This window comes from Saccostrea echinata, unplaced genomic scaffold (assembly GCF_033153115.1).
Source record: "Saccostrea echinata isolate AGI-Se365-2 ecotype Australia unplaced genomic scaffold, CSIRO_AGI_Sech_v1 ptg000004l, whole genome shotgun sequence".
NCBI lineage: Eukaryota > Metazoa > Mollusca > Bivalvia > Ostreida > Ostreidae > Saccostrea > Saccostrea echinata.
In genome coordinates this window covers 638,768-652,260 of record NW_026889753.1, presented here as the reverse complement: position 1 = coordinate 652,260, position 13,493 = coordinate 638,768, and the positions used below count along the sequence as shown (strand labels likewise).

General features: G+C 35.0%; 1 protein-coding gene across 1 annotated transcript; it reads left to right on the top strand.

Moving 5' to 3' along the window:
* The first annotated feature begins 636 nt into the window (after nucleotides 1-636).
* On the top strand, nucleotides 637-8,030 carry LOC133179223 (low-density lipoprotein receptor-related protein 1B-like). The gene is made up of 5 exons (XM_061314015.1): nucleotides 637-671; nucleotides 945-1,042; nucleotides 6,731-6,943; nucleotides 7,185-7,283; nucleotides 7,957-8,030. Exons 1-5 carry the CDS (start codon nucleotides 637-639, stop codon nucleotides 8,028-8,030), a joined length of 519 nt encoding a protein of 172 aa, XP_061169999.1.
* The last annotated feature ends 5,463 nt before the right edge of the window (nucleotides 8,031-13,493 follow it).

Below are 13,493 nucleotides of genomic sequence, written 5' to 3'. Positions count from 1 at the left end.
GATATTTTTGTGTCTAATACGTTTTGAATATGAACGTAGTTCAAAATAGATAGTCTCACATATTTCCTTTCCTCCATTTACCTTCACTATCCATAGGCGTCGGAAGTAAATTGAAGGGGGGGGGTAATTGAAAGAGAGAAAAAAATTGACACCCCCCCCAAAAAAAAAGAAAATTGAAAATTTTCCAAACCCGAAAATCCTATTTCGGGGGGGGGGGGGGTCGAACTTTTTTCAGTACCAATTCTTTGTAAAAAAAAAAAAAAAAAAAAAAAAAAAGGGGGGGGTTAAGCCCTCCAGGTTCCGACGCCTATGCTATCCCTCCTTTCAGCGTTTTTTATTTATAAGTGAATGGTAAAAAATATTCTACTTATTTCAATATATGATAGGTTCAATTTGATAACTTTGGCTATATACCATTTTGGATCGTCTTTTGAAGGAACTATGGCGCAAAATCTGTTTCCTTTTCTTTTCAGTTATCATGTAGGTATACAATGTGCAAGTACGTGCTTTCTGTGTATTTTTACAATATCAACTAAACAAGGCTCCTGTTGAGCAGTTAAACTTGATATGATTGAATTCACAACTTGAAAGAGGGCGAAACATTAATTTCTGTGTTAAAAAACCTTGAAAGAAAACATGAAAGCATATGAAGTCTATGATGTCATCCAGAGGTTCTCACACAACCAGCTGCTAACCTTCTAATGTGTACACACAGGTCACCTGCTATACCCACATCAATTAACAGGGTTGGCTTGATAACGTGACCTCTACACCGTATGTATAATGCTGACCTTCAGACCAAACGCGCCAAACTCGAGCGCCCTCTTACGATAAACAATAAATAAAAATTGCATGGGTGAGAGAGATCAACGATCTGATACTTTTCTACAAGAATTTGAATGGTACATGTTAGTTATGGTTATTTTTTGAAACATTTTTTGCAGGTATGGTGGAAAACTTGCAGAGCCAAAAGGGGTCGAGGTCGGCGCACTCTTTGGAGAGATTGCCAGCCGAGGAACGAAAATACAGGACTACTGGATAGGTAAATTGGGGGTATGCCGAGGTCCCAAGCCTATCAATATGACTCAAGAAGAGTGCCCGGGGGGGGGGGGGGTTCGGAATTGGAGAACCTTATTTGAACTCGTCAATGGCTGTAATTTTACTATTTTACATCGTTCATGGCATTGAAAACTATTTGATTTTTGTGTGTTGAGCTTTTGGGGACAACCTTTTGATTCTGAGGGAGGGGAGGGGTGCATGGGGGGATTGGCAAGTTTTCGAAATAACTAATCAGTCCTCGAAAATGGAATGAAAATAAAAAATCTGTCCTCAACTGGGAAGAAAATAGATAATATGACTTGAAAAAATTCGCCCCCCCCCCTCAAAATCAAATGCATGATAATTTCAAAAGAGGGGAATGCCCCTACGTAAATCTGCCCCTACCTAAATCTGCAAGTGAGGAAAAGAAGGTGTTATTTTTTATTATTTCAATAGAATAATTCGTTATTGATTACCGTATGTTAAAGTTATGACTTTGAATTTAAAAAAATGATCTAATAGATATAGATTATGTCATAATAGTTATGATTCATACCTTTAAATTTTGTTTTACATTTTTTTAATCACACTAAATTTTTTGATTTTACAAGAAGTTTTACAAGAATTTTCCAAAGAATCTGGGGGGATAAGACGAGCCATGTGCCCATGCCCATTTTTCGGCTATGCAAGAACATTATTGGAAAAAATCTCTCAATTGTTCAAATTTACTTAAGCATTTTAATGTTTACCGTAGTTTTCAAAATGATATTATATTCTAAACAAGCTAAACAGTTGACTTTCATTTACTGTCACAAATGTTTAACATGGGTAAGGACTTCTATTAATTAATCTGTATATTGAGTGTTTACACTTATTGTGGAGATATTATAAAAATGTTAACATCGTATATAATGATAATGGTGATCTAGAAGCGCTTTTATTTAAAATAAATAAAACAGGAATAAATGTATTCAAATATCTATTATAATTTTTATCCAGCATTTTAAATAATTTACTGTAAATAAGTTCATTACTACATGTATATATTTTATTTCCAGTGAAAAATGTTATTCCTATAGACATTTTTATAAAGTAAAACAAAATTAAAACAAAAAAAACCCCAAAAAATCAGAGCATGACTCGAACACTTTCCTTTAAAAACGTCACTTTAAAGAGCTCCTCGCTAACCACTAGACCATGGTGTTGTGGAAAGAAATAAAAGATGTCTTGATCGTATAGTGGTTTATTTGAGACTTGTTATTATCTATAGAAACAAACGAAAGTATTATGACGTCACAACAAAGTTAACGTTACATACACTCGCGGATAATCCATGACACTCCGGGCACCAAAATGAATAGTAAAATTTTAAAAAGGCTCATATTAAATTAACAGTTCCATTGAAATAAAAAGCAAGTTCATAATCACTAAATTAAGAGGTCCATTCACGGATTCTTTCTTTGGCTTTTGGTTTTGATACTCGATCATCTTCTCTTCAGACACTTTATATTTCAGGTTTTGTATCAGAGTCTCAGTTTCAGAGTGTTTGTGACATATTTCTGTGATAGCTTTCTCCAGCTCCATGTTCCGAATCTGCTGGTTGTCATTTTGTTTCTTTATCTCTGTCATGTCCCTGAGATTCTTTTTCTGTGACTTATCTTTTTCCTTCTCCTTGGCCTCTTCAAGTTTTTCTATCAGCTGAGTTTTCTCCCTTAGTGCCTCAACGTGAGTCTTTACGGCGAACGTGTAATCTCTCTCCCTGCTATCTACGGAGCCCTGTAAAGTTTGCAGCTGATTTTCCAATCTCTGTACTTTGATCTTTAGATCACTTATTTCCCTTCGAGTGTAATCACATCGTGACTGAAGACTGTTGTTTTTAGCCTTGACGTGCTCCTAGTCAGAGCTGGCGGTTTTGAGTATGTCAACTTGGCCCCTTAATTCCTGAATCTCCTTATGTAGACCACAGGTGCTTGAGGACAGGACCCCCCCCCCCCCCCCCCCATATAGACCCCTGGGCCTTTTCGACTTTTTTCTCATAAATCATCTTTCAATGACATATTTCTGATATAATCTATACCAACAATTCGAAAAATTACCTAAAACAAACATTTTATAAAATCTACCCCCTCTATCTATATAAATCAACAAGGTTGCCAACTTCGTCAAAGCTTATTCAACGGAAGTAATGAGGAGAGGACTATTACCCATTTCCTCCATATAACCAAATATGAGTGCAAACCAAATATGAGTGCAAGGTATAAATACTGGACACATTGTTGTTTTTTGCACGAATTTTTAATAAAATAAATATTTTTTCTAACATTTTTTAGATTTTATGCGAAATATCTAGAGAAAAGAAGGTATTTAAATAAATTGCATTTTTAAAAGGGGCATAACTCCCAAAACGAAAACCGCAAATCAGGTAGTTGAAAAATAATTAGAAACATTTCATTTACATAAGTGGTTTAGAACTTTATGCTTCCAATACATTTGAAATATATTTTTAAAGTGTATCTCAACCAAATTTCTTCAAATGCTTATTTCAAAATAGTGTTTCAGACTTTCTGCAGAAATGTGTATTTGGGTAGAAAGTCGTATCCTCATCACTTCCGTTGAATAAGCTTCGATCAGTTTGAAAACGCTAACATCCTTGTGGAAAATTGGGCGAAACGACTATTGAAGTGCCTAAACCTTTATGAGAGTTGGTGGTTAATGAAAAGAATAATTATCCTACGACATGAGTTGTTGATTTTAGGGCTATGTGTAGATTTATGAGACAATTCAACAAAAATTCCTCGGCAGTGCCTCTCGGTTTGCAGACGAAGTTGGCAACCTTGTTAATTTATATATATAGGGTAGGGTAGTAATTTTTATAAAATGTTTAAGTCAATTTTCCGAATTGATGATATGGATATTATATCACAAATGTGTCATCCATATATAATTTATGAGAAAAGAGTCGAACAGACCTGGGGGTCTGTATCCGGGGGGGGGGGGGTTCCTGTCCTCAAGCACCTGTGATGTAGACGTCCGTTTTCGTACGCCAGTTTATTTTTCTGTTCCATCATCTCCATCACATTCTCTACACGAGTCTGAAAATCCCTTTGTTGGTCAAATTGTGACACTCTCTCTAGCAGGGTGGCATTCTCCTGCTCCATTGCGTTCCTCCTTTGTGTCTGGATCTTCAGCTCTGATTTTAGTTGCTGTATTTCGTTAGTCATCTTGTTACGTTCTTCTTGCATGGAGTCCACGGTCTGACTTATCGGAGAGATAGGCCTAGCTGTATTCAGTAAAACACTTGTAGGTCGATGTTCAAAGTTCATTTCTCTGGTTTCTGGCTTCTTATTCGTTTCTACGATGTTGACACTTGTTGATTTGGTGGGCTCGTCTCAGTCCTTCGTTAGTTTCACGTTACATATACTTGTGTGGTGTTTTTTCTGACACTTTTTACACCTGTTGCGGGATTTACAATCTGAGGCGCGGTGGTTTCCCAAGCAGTTGAAACATAATTTCTTCCGTTTTAAGATGTCGAATCTTGCACTTACGTCTGTAACTTTCTTACAATCCCCTGGAAAATGATTCTCTGTGCAACAATAAATGCATGGGCGGCTCTTCATCTTTGTTTTTTCAACATGAGGAGTTGATTCTCTCATTTTCTGGTTATGTGAATAACGAACGTTGTGTTGTTTCTTTGAGGCTCCGGTAAGAAACATTGCTGTTGCGTGAAATCCACCGCTGTTTTCAATCTGGCCTGATTCAAGGATTTTGACTTCTTTGCTGATAGCTTTACGAAGATTTTGAAATGTTGTCACCATCGTACTCACGTGCAATGTTTTTCCTAATTTCAATTGGTAGTTTGTTGATTATGACTGGAATAAGTAATGCTCCAAACATCTCTTGTCTTTGTCCTAGACACTCTAAGCTCCTGACATGAGATTCCAAGAAATCTCCATAATTTCTTAAACTAATGGCATCATTTCTGGGGGCAGGAAGTTCGATGAGTGCTCTCATATGAGCGTTAATAATTTTCTGTGGCTGACCAAATCGTTCTTTGAGCAAGTCTATTGCCGTTTCGTAATTAGCATTTGTAAGCGCAAATCCTGCTATTGTTTGTGCTGCTGTGTCGCGTAATTGAGCTTTGAGATAGCTAAACTTTTGAATTGGTGTCAAAGTATGATTGCAATGAATCGTTGATTCGTAAGAATCCCAAAATGTATTCCATTCTAATACATCTCCGTAAAAATGCAGAAGATCTAACTTTGGTAATCGGTGATTATTCGTGGCGTGTTGGAGTGTTGATGACAAAACATTTTCCTGGCTACTTTGTGCATTGAGATCAGAGGCAGGAACATTGTTCAAAATATTCTCACAAGCCGTTTCACTTGAGTTAATTGTAGCTGACGTGTTAACGTTATTATCATAAATTTCTGTGGCGGGTGTAAAACACTCAGCATTGGCGTTCAAAGTTTTACATGGAATTTTTTCTGTAAATTTTTCAGTTTGCCTAATTTTACAGTCTAATTCATACATGTACTCATCTGTATTTGCGATTTCTGTTTCGATGTCCTCTTCAGATAGGGTATCCAATATGCGGTCGTTCAATTCTTGTAGGGTCTGCCTTTTCAGCGTGAGAGACTTTCTAATTATGTTGATTTCCTCGGTAATTTCTTCACTGGCTGGATTTTCCTTCAAGTCCAAAAACCGTCCAAATAGCTTTGTAACTGCTGATCTGTTGCCGGCTCGTATAGCTTTTAGTCTTCCTTCCATTGTATGTACTACGTAGAATTCCGTCGGTCACGGCACCAAAATGTTGTGGAAAGAAATAAAAGACGTCTTGATTATATAGTGGTTTTTTTGAGACTTGTTATTATCTATAGAAACAAATGAAAGTATTATGACGTCACAACAAAGTTAACGTTACATACACTCGCGGATAATCCATGACACATGGAGTCGCACTTACATGTCTATTTAAATAGCATACAGTTCTCTATATTTAGCAAGCGTTTTCGGACTTAGAATTTTTTAAGACCACGGTGAAAATTTAAGTAAGTTAACTGAATTTTTTATGTAGAGTGGGTCTTAATACCAAATTTTTGCAAGTGTAAAAAGCAACATCTTTCCATTGCCTTTCATTAATCGTTCTCAAAAAAATGGTACGATGACCCACTCTATTTAAAAAATGTAGTTATATCATCCAATTTATGGCAGTTTCTGTGAAAATTGAGCGTGATGCCATTTTGTTGTGTTAATCAGAATCATTTTCGCTGTTACAGTATTCAGGTTTTGTCAAATTTATATGCAAATGGTAATGAGCATTACATTGATTCAACAAAAAGTGAAATTTTTGTAAAATGAATTTATTGATTTTTTATCGATCGTTATGTAGGCATATGGCTCGGCTTATCCCCCCAGTTTCTTTTAGAGAAATTTGGAAGAAAATTTTGTTATTGAATGTGAGTACTACAGATGTGAATGACACAACAAAATTTTTGGGACACATACTTTACATCTATTGTGATGTTCAGCTGCAGAAATCATTGGTATCATCAAGTCACAATTAGATCCGGGGTTTCATGATCAGCATGTCACTCTCCAGGAAGTGATGCTTTGATTTGCATCAATTTTTTTTTATCCTGCAGTGCATTGTATAATGTTATATAATTGAATCAGTTTTCATTGACTTTCCTAGGTTACAACAGAAATGGTTACTCTGGTAGTAGAGACACGGTTGGATTTTGGAGTGATGGGAGGGATGCATTGTTTGAGGCTGGTGTATGGGGAGACTTCCAGCCTGACTGGGGAAGAGGGAGCTGTGTATTAGTCAACACAGACGGGAAGTGGAAAGCTGAGTCATGTGACATGTTACAATCATCAATGTGTGAACGCCAGGCATGTCCTAAAGGTCAGAGGTCAAAGTATAAAAATCCAGTAAATACATGTACTAGTTTAATGTGATGTTCCTCCTTAAGTGTTAAAAAATAACTACCTGTAATCAAAGAAAATTCATTGAAGGTTTCAGAATCTGACATGAATTTTAGTATGATTACATTTGGATCATGCTTGCCCTTTTCCGTTACCGATAAAAAGTTATTTTTGGTTAAGGAAATGGCCCAGTAGTTACAATTGAGTATGATTATATACAGGAACTTTTAGCTGTGCTACAACAGAGCGGTGTGTGGGAGCTTACAGCCTGTGTGATGATAATGATGATTGTGGAGACTGGTCTGATGAGAGAGATTGTGGTAGGTTCCGGTGTCTTAAAATCATACACTATCTCTCATATAATAACCCTCTGAAACTATCATTTATACATAAATTTCTTGATACTCCATGAATTAACACATCTTACTGCATCCTACTACATGGCTCAGGTAGCTCACTACACCACAACTCAACTAATTGTGCTCCCCTGAACACCGTTTTCCTCTTCTGACATCAGAACTATGTACCGAAGCACCCAAGATGACCTTCAGGCCACATCATCCCCATTGCACTATATTACTCCACAGTGATACCACTTTTCACTGCTTTGACCACATCCACATCCATCTTAGTGTCATCACATCATCACTACCTATAGGCAGTATGTACAGTAAAACTCGGTTATAGCTAAGTCTTGGAGAAATTACTTCTCTATATCCATAATTCGTTATATTCGTAAAATGAATTTGTTAAAAAAAGTAAATTCACAATATCGACTTTTTCCTTCAAGTGTGACTACAAAATTTTAATGTATTTTGGGAAGTACATGTATTAAATACAAAAGTTATCTTGGAGTTCAAAAATTTTCGGATGAATTGATTTTCAAATTTAAATACTTACAAAAAAAGTGTCAGTTTAATATTTTAAAAATTGGGATCCTTGAAAATTTGGCAGTGCTATAAAAGATGTAAATTTAGTTGTTTTAACCTCTAGGGGACACAAAAGCAGTTCGTTATATCCATAGATTTGATATATCTGTGTTCATTATATCCATGAAAATTCACTAGGAATTATAAACAATTTCACTGGGGATTGCAAAAAACTTTGCTTTATCTGTAAATTCGCTGTAACCTTTTTCGCACTAAACGTGTTTTATTGTATATACAAATTCATTTCTCAGTTAAAACTACCCACGTCAATACGTCATCCCACATACTCTTTCCTGATAGAACAACTACACAGAGACATGTCATTACATTATTCCCTATGACAAAGCCCTTTCAAGGCCCCTGCCCCCCTCCCCTCGGGGCCCGAGGGGTGGGGCTAAAACCACCAAAATTGATGCAATCTTTAAAAATCTTCTTCTTTACTCCTGGACACCAAGCACTCAAACTGTTGACATGATTGTAATAAGCATTGGGCCCTCTACCAAAATTATGAAATTCATGGCCCCAGGGTCAGAGGTTCTGGTGCTAGGGCGGGGCTATATAGATCATATAGTGAAAATGCATTATTTCTTTGAAAATCTTCTTCTCTTCTCCAGGGTATTATTTAAACAAACTAAGTGCATGGTTATGATGCACAATGATGCCTTTTCCAAAATTGTGAATTCATGGCCCCTGGGTCAGTGGTTTTGGTGATAGGGTGGGGCTCTATTAATAATATATAGTGAAAATGCATTAATTCTTTGAAAATGTTCTTCGCTGCTCCTGGGTATTATTTAAACAAACTAAGTGCATGGTTACCATGCATGAGGATGCCTTTTACAAAATTGTGAATTTCATGGCCCCTGGGTCAGGGGCTGTGGTGTTAGGAGGGGACTCTATTGATTATATAGTAAAAATGCATTAATTCTTTGAAAATCTTCTTCTCTGCTCCTGGGTATTATTTAAGCAAACTAAGTGCATGATTATGGTAAGCAATGATGCCTTTTCAAAAATTATGAAATTCATGGCCCCTGGGTTGGGGGAGGGGTCTATTGATAATATAGTGAAAAAGCATAATTTATTTGATAAAATATTGAAAATGCATTATTTCTGTTAAATAATCCTGTCTGTCCCTTATTGTTGATAAACAAAGTGCATAGTTATGATGAACAATTGTGCTTCTTACAATTTTTTTTAAAACTTGTGGTCCCAGGTTTTGGTGTTTCACGGGGGGGGGGGGGGGGGGGGGGGGGGGGGGGGGTATTGATAATATAGTGAAAATGTGTTAATTCTTTGAAAATCTTCAACTAAGCGCATAGTTATGATGATGATGAAGGTACCTCTACCAAATTTGTGAATTTCATGACCCTGGGACATGGGTTTTAGTGTTAGGATAGGGCTGTGTTGATTCTGTAGTGAAAATGCATTATTTCTTTGAAAATCTTCTCTGCTCCTTGGCAAATGGAAGGCAAACAGAATAAAAGTTTTAATATTCAAGGATATTTTATCAGATTTTTGAACATCAGCAACATTTGGTCAAGTGTTCTGGTCCTGGCCAGGGCTCTATTAATTTGTATTCTATTGAGAGAAGTTATTCCCCTTTGCCATTCACTTTTGATAATCAATCACTGTAAATAATGTATATGTATTTGAAAGTCATTAGACTTAGAGAATTATGCAAAAAATGTTATTGTATAATACAAAAAGTACTTTCATAGTTTTAATGATCAGGTAGGCTTGTAAATAATAAATAAATCAAAATGAGACAAAAATAACTTATTTTAAAAATGTTCTTCAAAGACCAAGAGAGGCCAATGTGAGAGATCACAATATGGGGTTTAAAGTAGTACAGAAGAACTAATACTAGTTTGTTAATTGTCTGCATTGCGATAGTGATAAATGGGGGATGGATTAAAATTTAAATTTAATTTAATTTAATTTAATTCAATTTAATTTACGAGTTGTTACTGAATACTAGACTAATTATTTCATTGATCCTGATCATCCTATTTCTCTTGCTTTTGGGCAACAAATCTTCTTCTACCAGTTTATTTTATACTTTATGGATCCTCTAAATTGTTGTATTATATCGTTAAGGCCTTTGGGCCTCTTGTTGTCCCTCTGTCCCCTTTTTTTGCTTAAAGTAGGGAATATATTAATTTGTGTCTGCTTGTCCATCAATCCATCTGTTTGTCTGTTATTCAATCTTCCTGTATCTCTGCAACACTAAATTATTTCTGGATGAATCTCTAAAAGTCCTTAATGAAATTTTATATCATAAATCCCTGTTAGGCCATATCTTTAAGAAAATGTTTGGTTACTGTCTCCTAGCTAAACTACTAGCTAAAAAAACTTTTATTAACCTCCAGGAAACAATTATTTTTTTTATGCATTCTGGAATTTTTTTTTTTGAGAATTCAGCATTGATACTGCAATTTTCTGAGATTTTTTTCCCCTACCTACCTACTGACCGAATTTTTTCATCCTGAGTCGGGAGAGGACAAACAAGCATTATTTTAAAATTGGCCTTACTTGGAAAAAAAACTATCTCAAAAGATCAAGGTCACATATTCAGTTATTGCATAAAACAATTTCCAGATGATGTCTATTGATTCTGAGGTCAAAATGTCACATGTATCAATCATGGTCACAAATTCATATATTATGAATTGGTACACTTTCATTTCCAAAATAATGTCTCAAAAAATACCTGAGCCTAATTGCAATAACATTTCATATTGTACATCCCTATGGCTTACGTGTCAATGTCAAAAATTCATTTTTTGCATAAAATAGTTTCAGAAGAAAATTTAATTCTCTTTGAAATTTTTAAATGAACATTTGGAGTTTTCAGAATCAAAATGTACCTTCTACCAAACTGGTACAGAAGGAGTCATTGAGAGTTTGAACTATGGAGTGAGTCAATATCCAGCCAGCAGGACGTGTGTGTGGACTGTAGAAGGTCCAGTGGGATCACAGATACAATTCCAGGTGACATACTCACATAGAGAATGAAGTAAAACATTAAGTGGAATGAGATGAATTAGAATAATCTTTTAACATGCATTTAAATTAGCTTATTTTAGTCTACCTATTCATTTCTTTAACTGGAACTATAAATCAAAACCATAATTTTACATATTTATGTAAATATATTTTCAGTTTTATTCCAATTACATGTATTAGAAATGTGAGTATTTAAGTGCATTGATAATTAGGGTAGCAGAAATTATGAATTATCAGTAAGCACATTTTTTTTTTGTGAAACCAGACTGAATGAACTGTATTTAAAGGGAACTGGTACATGGAAGGCTATATTTACATGAACCCGTTTTCTTGTGTACAGTAATAAAAGGTAACCCCCCCCCCCCCCCACCCCACCCCAGAGTAAATTTTGTTAATTTCATTATGATAAATTATGATGATTGTGCTTTAATTGAGCAGGTGCTTGATTTTGAGACAGAGAAGAACCTTGATGTGTTAGAGTTGTGGGAGGGCGGTTTAAGACTGGTCGACAGTAAGTGTCTGACCCGACTGAGTGGGAACCAGAGACCCTCTGAAATACTGCTGAGTTCTAACAACTTTCTGATTGCCAGGTTTTCTTCAGACTCATCTGTCCAGTACAAAGGATTCTCTCTCAAGTGGACCAGTGGTCAGTTCTAGTTAGCTGCAATAATGTAGCCCTCACAAATATTTTAAATCTGATGTTTTCTCAAAAAAAAAAAAATTAATAAATAAAACAAAAAAGGAGAGGGCTACATTATTACAGCTAAGTTCTAGTTTAACAAATCTACTAATCAAAGACCACCTTGTGCATTGGTAAAGTGTCCAACATCCATCTGACAGTCTATCTATATCTGTCTGTCTGTAACAAGCAATTCTTTTTTTCTTTTTGCTACCACAGTACTTGTCAAACAGTTTAAATTCGATTTTCAAAAATCAAATAATACAAAATAGAAGTAGTACATTATCTTTCACTTGCTTGTTAAAAAGCTCAGCAGTATATATTTACAATTTTGTCCACCAATTAAAATAAATATCACTTTAGGTATGTTACTTGGATATCAGGCATTTGGTTCATAAATTTAAATCTGACTTTATTTTAACAAATTTTCATTTTCCATGGATATTATGCATTTTATTGATAAATGCAGTGTTTTGCTTTTAGTATATATACATACATGTAATGTAGACCAGCTGTACATGAAATGTCAGTGACACATATTTTTTTTACCCATTCACGGGATCATGGAGGTACACCAAAATTCACGGGAAATGAAAATTTGTCCCCTTTTTTTTTTTTTAAATTGTTTACCAGAAACCATCATTTTTCTTTTATTCTCACTGTTAACATTTTGTCAGTAGAAAGACTTTTCAAAGAGAAAACAACACTAAGCAGAGCAACTCTGTTGTATGACAACAATATGAAATTTAATTTATAACTTTTTTGCTCTGCTTTGCCATAATTCTATCATAGAATAAGAGAGATGCTTTAAGTTTCATGAAAATAAATGCAGTTGAATGGAGACACTCTCGCATTGTACACTGCACTATGGACAGTCTTCGTACAAAATTCAACATTGACCATGGGGGATTGCTGAAATTCTAATACACTGTAGCTGCAAAAGTTGCTTGCAATAAGTAATTAACAATACATGCAGTGGTTCATTTGTTGATTTGAAATTTAGTAATAAATTGAACCTTTTATATTGATTTTTGGTTGATATTCTGTACAGTTTTTTGTTAAGCGATGTACAGTATTTGCACCTAAATTCCAGTATTTTCAAGGCTCTTGTACAGTATTTGGGTCTAAAAATTTTCACATGTATGTACATATTTTTCTTAGTAAAATACAACGTCAATAATGAATATTTCATGCATATTTATGTATATTCTAAAACTCTGTTATGCTCACCTGACCCAAAGAGCCAAAGCCTGAGAAATAATTTAAGCAATTTCATAATGTCCAGAAAAAATAGCTAAAACCATCGATACAGAATGAATTGTTAGCGATATTTAATTTTAGCGATATCAAAACTCTTGCTATTAATGCCAACATTAAATACTCGCTGAAATTTTTAAATGAGGTGGTTCATTTGAATACCTTGAATTTCACTTTGCTTGAATAAAAATTTTATCATTTATTTATTTAACTAGACAACAATTTCGTAAAATAAAATTTTTGAAGTAATAAACTTTGAGAGAGTGGGGTTCTCCAAATTTTCAAAACTTTTCTTTGATACTAATGACAGAGTGATTTTAAATGGCATTTTTTCCTAAATTTAGGGGGTAGGATGGTCTTTTGTGATTTTTAAAAAGGTGATAAAAAAATCTCATTTTGAGATCCAAACTCCAGCTGAAAAATTTCAAATCTGCAGTTGTAATTGTTCAACTATGTCACATGTATGCATATCCCCCCCCCCCCCCCCCCCTTTCCAAATGATGAAAAATGCCTGAAAAACTTCAGATATTTCGGACCAATCTTTGTATTGTCTGAATCTCTTTTAATATATAGTACTTAAATTTTTATGTCTTTAATTGCATGCTCCCCCCTCCTCCATCAATTTTTTAGCAAATAAGGTGATAATCAAACAAAATAATTGG